This window comes from Fragaria vesca, linkage group LG5 (genome assembly GCF_000184155.1).
Source record: "Fragaria vesca subsp. vesca linkage group LG5, FraVesHawaii_1.0, whole genome shotgun sequence".
Lineage (NCBI taxonomy): Eukaryota > Viridiplantae > Streptophyta > Magnoliopsida > Rosales > Rosaceae > Fragaria > Fragaria vesca.
This window is the reverse complement of record NC_020495.1, coordinates 28555733-28564877: the sequence shown is the minus strand read 5'-3', so window position 1 is coordinate 28564877 and position 9145 is coordinate 28555733. Positions and strand designations below refer to the sequence as shown.

The following is a 9145-nucleotide window of genomic DNA, read 5'->3' as shown; positions in this document are numbered from 1 at the left end:
ATTTTAATTTTAATTTTAATTGCACGATTATCAAGCAATTATATACAATATGAATGAAAGTATATTTTAATTGCTAAATAGTAAATATGATGCAGGGCCTTGTTCCAACATTTCTCCTCAAATTAGTACATGTATGCATTCTTGCCTCACTTAAACTCATTAGGTGTCAGTTTGATCACCCAAAAAAAAAAAATCTCATTTGGTGAACTGTGAAACACTTGGACAATATTGTGAGATTTAATATCTACTAATTAACTAATTTTTTCTTTTTGAGAAAAAAAAGTGCGTCTATTGCCACCTTACAAACCACTTTACTCACCCCAGATTCTCTTCATACCTTATTTATATATTTTTAATTGTAAGTCTACTTTATTCACATATTTACAAAACCTAAAATACAATTTTCACAATTCTACTTTGTTCACCCTATATTTTCTTCTCACCCTACATATATTTTCTCAACGTCTACTATAACCATATAATTATTACATGTTATTCAAAGTGTTATTTTTCGCAAGATTTTGAACTGGTATAAAACCGGCATAGAGAGTGCTAATCGTGTTGTATATACATACTAGCTTATTACTAAGGTATTCGTTTACAATACATTAATATAACGATATATCAACTAGACTTGTTCGATACACCTATGAACTAGTTCGATCTCAAGCCAAGCAATATAGAGCCAAAGATGGTGATGAAAACATGTACACATACATGATATATACATACTAGCTTTTTATTAAGGTCTTCGTTTACAACACGTTAATATAAATATAAATCAAGTAGACTTGTTATATATTGATATAAACTAGTTCCATTTTAACCCAAGCAATTTACCTTCGTACGCAACGAGTTTAGAGCAACTATAGCAACCTCTTTATTTTAGCTTTTAGCTATTTTAGAGAGCGTGTTTAGTTTTTTTTTTTTTTGTATATTTTCGGAGCTCCAGCAAACTAGTCAAAATTTAGTTATTATGACTTTTAGCTATTTCGCTAGCTAAATATAAAGAGCGAGATGACTCAGATGAGGCTAGCTATAATTTAATACATTCATTGTAAGATATTTTACGTGATATATAGCTATATTTAAACTATTTAATCTTTATTTGAAGAATAATGTTGATGTAATACTAGCTAAAATAAAGAGCATTGATCCAGCCGTATTTTTTAAAGTAACTAGCTAAAATGACATTTTAGTTAATTGAACTAAAATTTAACACAAAAATAGCTAAAATTATTAGAGATGCTCTTACCTCTGTTACATATATGTGTCTACTTGGATGTATCCATCGTTCCATACATTACCGTCTTGCAAGTCGACACCATACTTGAAATCTATCCAAAAATCAATACAAAAAACGAAAGCTGAATAGTTTTCTGTTTGGGGAAGCGGGGTGACTGGCGAGAACTCCGCACCAGGCCATCGGTGTCTTGTTTAACTGGGAAGAATAATAGCTGCAGGTGACACTCAATTTACTATTTTGAGCTTCTTCCCATTTGAAAATATAAAAATGGGGAAATGCGAATAGAACCAAATAAAGAAGCGTCAGAGAGAGAGAGGGAGGGAGATGGGGAGCTGTGGTAGAGAGCATCTCTCTAGCTAGCTAGTTTCTAGTCTACCAATATTTCTAAATTAGTGAGATAGTGAGTGCCAAGCCACGCTCTCCCTTCCATTTTTAACTCGCCGTTGAACAAATCATGATTCCCCACCGATTCCCACTTCTTCAAGTCATTGCGTCATCACCCTACAAGAATCCACCTTTCTGATTCTCTCTCAATCTCTTTCACCTCTCTCTCTCTCNNNCTNTCTCTCTCTCTCTCTCTCTCTCTCTCTCTCTCTCTCTCTCTCTCTCTCTCTCTCTCTACTTCTTCTTCCTCTACTTCTACTCTCTCTAATCAGCTTTGCTCGCTTCATATGATGTTTGTTCAGTTGACTTTACAGCCGTGAAGTACAATGTCCATGATGGGTTGTTTTGCCTACGTATGACTGGGCCCCACGTGTTGCAAAGTTAGAATCTTTCTCCACATAACCACCCAAAGATTCATTATAGTCGGCCCAGATTGAAAGCCTTTGGAATTGTGGAGGGGATTTGTTCTCCTTTGTTTCAGAGATTGAGTTGTGTCTCTTCTGTCTTTGTGTGTATGTGTTGCTGCTCTTGTTCCTTGTGTTGCAGACATGGGTATTTCAGGAAAGAGTGTGTACAAACTACGAGAAAAACAAATACCCACTTGGGTATCTTGAGGAATCTTGAACCAGTAAGTTATGCTTATTCCTTTTCTTGTTATTTACTTCTGCTTTCATTTGGAAACTACTGGGTTTGAACCTGGACCTCTTGGTTTCTATCATTCTTGTCTTCTTTCCTTGGTGAAAATGTTTCTGTTTTGCTTACTTTTCTTTGGCTGAAGTTTGAATCTTGTAAGTGAAACAAGATTTGACCAGTTGAATTCAACAGAATCTTTGGTGAAGTGGGAGTTTTGATTTTGTTTCTTTCTTTACTCTTTCATTCGTGCGATGAATATTTGCATCTTTGTATTCTTATTACAATACTAGCAATAGCTGTTGGTTATTGGATTAGTTTTTGGGGTCTTTGGCTAGTTTGACAAGTATGAGATTTGTTAATTTGAAAAGAGAATCTAATCTTGATATAGTAAGATCAACAATATTGGTGTTGATTCTGTTGTTAGCTATCATTGGTTGAGTTTTCTTTTATTTATTCTCTGGGAGAACAGTTCTTGATTGTTGTTTATGATTTTATGGAACCTGGACAGACTGGGATTTGAAGGCAGAACTCTGGAAGTTGAATTGCTCTTGTGATATCTTCTTTATCAATCAGTTTGAAACTTTAAGAGTTCATTCATTCTTGGTTCTAAGAAACAGCAAAAGGGTGATCATGGAAGATGGTGTTTTATCACCAGCTACCATGATGGGAGCTCCAGCTGATTCCACAATGGATTTAGACTTCATGGATGAATTGTTCTTAGATGGATGCTGGTTGGAAACAACAGAGGGACCTGGATTTCCTAATCAGAGTCCCCTCAGTTCTGGCGCTATCATGGACTCCTCATTTTTCTGGCCTACATCAGGGACCAATGGAAATTTCGGCATGAACCCATTTCAGATCAGTAATCAAGCACAAACACCACTGTTCAATGAACTCCAGGAAGAAGCTCCAGCCAGTATGCAGTCTCCTAACCAGAATATGACAGACGTTGTGGGGTTCTCTGGTCAATCAGAAAATCCTATAATTCAAGGTCATGAATTTAGTAGAGGAATCTGGATCGGTCCCATAGAGAATCGAATTTCTGCACCATCTGTGATGGAGAGATTAAAGAGGGCACTTGTGTACATGAAAGATGTCATGAGAGACAAAAATGTTCTTGTACAGGTATGGCTGCCAGTGAATAGAGGGGGTAGACGTGTTTTAACAACTAATGATCTACTTTCGTCACTTGATTCTAGCTGTCCAAGGCTCGCCAAGTATCACGACATATCTGTGAATTATCAGTTCTCAACTGGAGAAGATTCTAAGGAGTTAGTTAAGGGCTTGCCTGGTCGGGTTTTCTCGGCAAAGGTACCTGAGTGGACTCCTGATGTTCGATTTTTCAGGAATGACGAGTACCCACGGGTTGATGATGCTCAACGGTATGATGTACGTGGAACTCTTGCCCTTCCAATCTTTGAACAAGGTAGTAGGACTTGCTTGGGTGTAATTGAGGTTGTCACAACCACCCAGAAGGTGCAGTATCAACCTGAGCTTGAAAGTGTTTGCAAGGCCCTTGAGGTTTGTACCCTCTTCTTGAATCAACATATTGTTCTTTTGAATTCCTTTCTATTTCAGTTAGTGATTGCTGTATAAAACACTGCAAGAGTTGGCATCGATCAAAGTTCCATCAGTCTCAGATATGTCATTACTGATAATTAATATTTTTAGTTCATATATGTGGTGACCGAGAGTTTTTCTATATATGCAAAGTTGATGGCTGTACAATATTTACATGGTAAAATATTGGTGTTTGTGGTTATCTCTTTTGCTATTCTTTTAATTGTATCCTAAATTGGAGAGATTAGCTGATGCATTCAAACTTAAACAGTAGGAAGGCAATCCCAGCCATGCTCTAATAAACAGATATTCAGTCCCCCATGAATTGGATAGTTCATCTGATGCCTAAGCGTAGGAACTTCTGACAATGTGCATATAAGGTCCAACTAAAGGAGCGATTTATGAGAAGAAATTAACTTTCTTTTTCACCCCATGCTTACTTTCAGTTGAGTTACTAAAGTGAGGGAAACGAAATAGAGTTCTTATGTAAATAAACATCCCTTTAGTACTGCTTTATACATGAAACTATGGTCCAGTATACTGGTCTGTGTTTCTTTCCCTGTCCTCCTCCAACCACTGCATTGATGGAGAAAAGAGAAATATTTTCAGTGTTTAATCACTGTCTGTGCTTCTTTTTTATTTTTTATTTTATTTCTAAAAGATTTTTATTATTGTTATTTGGGTTTATCGTCTGGTGCTTTTAGCTTTTGGAGATACAAGTAATTATAGTCTAAATAGTCTAAGTTACAAGTCATTGTAGCTTTGGGATACAAAGTTCATTGATCCATGCTCTCTCCTTACATAAGCACGAGTCTTCTTTCTTTGCCTTGTACAGATGAGTTGTTCGAGTGAATCTTGTTTTTTAACTTGGATAAGCTTTTTAATTTGCAGGCTGTTGATCTTCGGAGTTCAGAAAATTTGAATACTCATAATATTAAGGTAACTGGATAGTTTCCATGAAAGAAAATTGGATTATTAAATATTCTGATATTCCTTATACGATTTTTTGGTGGGTCATCTTAGCAGGTAAATGGCAAGCCTTACCAAGCTGTATTACCTGAGATCCGAGAGGTCTTGAGATCTGCATGTGAAACACACAACTTGCCCTTGGCACAAACTTGGGTGTCATGCATCCAACAAGCCAAAGATGGATGCCGACATTCTGATGACAACTACGTTCATTGTGTTTCAACTGTGGATCAAGCTTGCCATGTGACTGATCCTCATATCCGGGGTTTTCATGAAGCTTGCTCTGAGCATCACTTGTTAAAAGGCCAAGGCATTGTTGGGAGAGCTTTTATGACTAATCAACCATGCTTCTCAAATGATATAACTTCCTTAGCCAAAACAGAGTATCCTTTATCCCACCATGCTAGGATGTTTGGATTGCATGCAGCTGTTGCAATACGTCTACGGAGCATCGACACTGGTTCAACTGATTTTGTCCTGGAGTTCTTCTTGCCAGTGGATTGCAGGGATCCTGAAGAACACAAGAAGATGCTAACTTCTCTGTCTTTAATCATACAAAATATCTGCCGGAGCTTACGGGTTGTCACAGACAAAGAACTAGAGGAAGAAATAGATTTGCCAGTCAGTGAAGTGATCGTTCCTTCAGATCCCAGGCCTAGTGGCATTGCCTCTTTTGCAGAGGTGCAACAGACTGATAATGATGTCTCCATATTCCCAAAGGAAAAGGCAAGGAAGATGCCAAGTGCGAAATCCTCAAAGTTGATGCCACAAGACTTGAACGTAAAAGGTGTTGACTGTGTTGGAGAGTTTTCTACAATTGTTGAGGGTAGCTTCTCAAGTGTTGGTGCAAGTAAGACAGGAGAGAAAAGACGTACCAAAGCGGAGAAAGCTATCACCTTGGAAGTTCTTCGAAAATATTTTTCTGGTAGCCTGAAAGATGCGGCAAAAAGTCTTGGAGGTATGCATTTTGTTTTGCAAAACTTATTTCATGCTTTAGCTTTTGTGTGTATTTTTTTTTTTTTTTTTTTTTTTTTGTGGTATTTTAGGGGCACTTTCAAACGATTATTTTACCTGGCGGTGGGTAATTTCTTCACTTTGTTTATTTCACACCTAATGTCAACCATGAATTGAGACTCATAGGAATGGAGCTGTATTTATACACATATAATTTTTTATCCTGTGTTTTTGTATATAGTAAATATGGAATACATATATTCCCTACATATATACTCCAAAATAAACAATCCATTTGACTATTTTCAGTGTTTCTTCAGCTAATAACACTGAACTATGCAAAAATCATAGACTGCAATGATTTTATTTTGTTTTTCTATTGTGGTTTTATTTCATAATTAGCTTGTAACATTTTCCCTGTTCAACATTATCATGTTTAGTTTGCTCCACAACCTTGAAAAGGATATGCCGACAACATGGAATTAAGCGTTGGCCATCTCGGAAAATCAAGAAGGTTGGTCACTCCTTAGAGAAACTGCAACGTGTAATTGATTCAGTCCAAGGTGCGTCCAGTGCTTTCCAAATCAATTCTTTCTATACAAACTATCCAGAGCTAGCCTCTCCAAATTTGTCTGGGACCAGTCCGTTTTCAACTTCAAAGCTGATTGATCGGCCAAGGCCATCAGACGTGCCACCTGATGGTGGTGTTTTGAGTCCCCAAGCTACTGCATCAAAATCTCCCTCGTCTTCATGTAGTCAGAGTACCAGTTCAAGCCAGTGCTGTTCCAGCAAGACAGAGCAGCATCTTCCCACATGGAGCGTCGCAGGTAATGATGATCCAATTGTTGGAGATAACAGAATGTTGAAGAGGGTCAGAAGTGAAGCAGAGTTGGATGCGCTTCGTCAAGATGGAGTGGATGAGCTAATGCAAAGATCCCAGAGCCATAAAAATCTAAGTGAGCAACAAAAGTTGCAGTCTTTTCAACCTTCACTGAAATATGATGGCCAGATAGCTCAAGAAGGGGATGCTCGAAAAGTAAAAGTCACTTATGGAGATGAGAAAACTCGGTTTCGCATTCAAAATAACTGGAAGTATGAAGATTTGGGGCAAGAAATAGCAAAGCGATTTGGTATAAATGACATGTGTAGATTTGATATCAAGTACTTGGACGATGATTCAGAGTGGGTCTTGTTAACATGTGATGCAGATTTGGAGGAGTGCCTTGATGTATGTCGCTCTTCACGATGCAGTACAATTAAGCTCTCCCTCCAGCTTTCTCGTCGGCAGTTAGAAAGGTTCTCAGGTAGCAGTGGCCCTGCATGACGGATTGTAACTTGTAAAAAGCTTCATGAGTTGCAACACGGATTGGGTGGCAGAATATAATAGAAGGACACCTTCAGGTTGGAATCTAGTCCAGGTGTTCAAACCTTGCTGCATAAAGTGGGGAATGAATGAAAGTTCATGTTTTCAATGAAACTGTTGGAAACAGTCAGCGTTGTTATCTGGGACCTCCATCTTAATCTGCAGTTATTTGGTATAGTGAGTTCTATTAGCTAGCTAGTTAATAGTTGTCTGTACATTGTAGTGAATGAAAACAATTGTTCCTTTTGTTTCAATTTTGAAATAGGCCATGTCTTTCTTTCTCCCCGTTCTGATAAATTATTTCAAAAATCATATGATTTTGTGATCTTTTCTACTCTTTTATCTCTAAACACGCCATGATTTTGGAGAATAACTGTAGCTAGATTGTAGATCCTTACCTAGCAAAATGTCTATAGAATCTGGGCATGCCGGAGCACAAATATGACAGGGACACCCGATCTTCGATTTCAATTCTTTGCGAGCAATGCACTGCACCCGAGTAGCTATGACATCCTTTCCTCAGTTTCCTCCTGCAACTAGGAAATATCCTGGCAAATATCATGACTTTATTGATCAATATTATTTTGAATTGAACTTTTTACTTGTTGCGTAATCCATTTAGCAAATGATAATTCTAACATGGCTTTCTTCACCCAATCTCATAGTTGCCTCCCAATTGCTCACCCCCTCTAATCACGGTCACTCACTATGTTGCTACGTTACCAATTCATCTTACGACCATTGCTACAGAAAAGCAATTACAACGATCCTCGTAAAAAAACATCTTGAATGAGAACCAAATCTCATTTATTGAATTCCAACTGGCAAGGCGTGCCAAACCTATCAGCAACACTATTTTGTTTTACAGTAGATACACTGACAGAAAAAGATTAGCATAATCTTTACAATCATCCAAAAATGGTTATATATTGAGGTAGTCCAGGGGAAAAGACTCAAAATTGTTACCAACATTTTATATGTTTAGACATTAAATATATATTGGTCAAAGATATTAAAAAGAAATAGTTTGAATGGTAAAAACCCAGTATTAGAATCTTCCTTTCTTGATAACGATTAATGAGTTTTCTCATTGCATGAGATTTATTACCATATGTGCACTCATAATTTGCACCATAAAACATAGCTTTGTGTGTCCTTCTTGATCATCATTTCTTGTTCCATCTCCAAAATGAGTCCTCTGTCAAAAACTGTGATTCCCCTTAGAGCACACTCATGCTAGTATTATCAGAAAGCCAAAACCCACAACTGTTAGAGTAACCAACGTTCTAGAGAGCCATGAGGACCTCACTGTGCACTGCAAATCGAAGAATGATGACCTCGGTGAACATAAACTTCCATATGGTAGCAGCTATGAGTTCAAGTATAGGACAAATATCGGCTTCTGGCCTTGGAGGTGGAGCAGCACATTGTTCTTCTGCGACTTTCGATGGGGGAATACGCTCAAATGGTTCAATGTTTTTGATGGTTCGAGGGATACCTGCGGAGAGTGCTTTTATAAGGTGCATACAGATGGCCCGTGTTTCATTCGGAGTGAGGACCTTTGCATACACTCACCGTGGAAGAATGAGTAATCGATCGGAACCCTAAATGGGAGTGAAGGTCATACTTACAGCTAGAGTGTTCAATCTGTTTTAAAATAAACGTCCATGATTTTGTGTTGTAGACTTGTAGCTGGCTCCCAGTCGATAATAAATCTTCCACCATTATTGTTTCGTCAATTGTATGTCTCTCATATTTTCTTACTACGGTCGTGAGAACGATAACAAATTCATATACAACATAGGCACACAGTAGCCACCTTACGACTTACTAGCTACAACAGAGCAATATCACTTATGATTATCATGGAGTTTTCAACAACTAATTCTCGTAATTTTGGTTAGACAGATCTTCTGAGTTAGTCTATGAGCTTGGTTGGTTAAGGTGTTTAACACTTTAACTGACAATTTTTAAGTCATAGGTTCAAACCTCACGACATATATAAGGTGTGTGAATTATTAATAAATTTTTTTTTT

The 9145-nt window shown here is 37.6% G+C and overlaps 2 protein-coding genes across 2 annotated transcripts in view; one reads left to right on the top strand and one right to left on the bottom strand.

Annotated features, from left to right (window-relative positions):
• The first annotated feature begins 2893 nt into the window (after positions 1–2893).
• Positions 2894–7477, top strand: LOC101293986 (protein NLP5-like). The gene is made up of 5 exons (XM_004301932.1): positions 2894–3784; positions 4715–4762; positions 4847–5750; positions 6187–6876; positions 6955–7477. Exons 1-5 carry the CDS (start codon positions 2894–2896, stop codon positions 7068–7070), a joined length of 2649 nt encoding a protein of 882 aa, XP_004301980.1. The 3' UTR covers positions 7071–7477.
• Positions 7478–8478: 1001 nt separating this feature from the next.
• The window catches only part of LOC101293693 (niemann-Pick C1 protein-like), a 15523-nt gene continuing 14856 nt past the window's right edge, over positions 8479–9145 (bottom strand). Inside the window, exon 39 of the mRNA XM_004301931.1 lies at positions 8479–8607. Within this exon, the coding sequence (XP_004301979.1) occupies positions 8479–8607 (129 nt within the window). The remainder of the gene's footprint in view (positions 8608–9145) is intronic.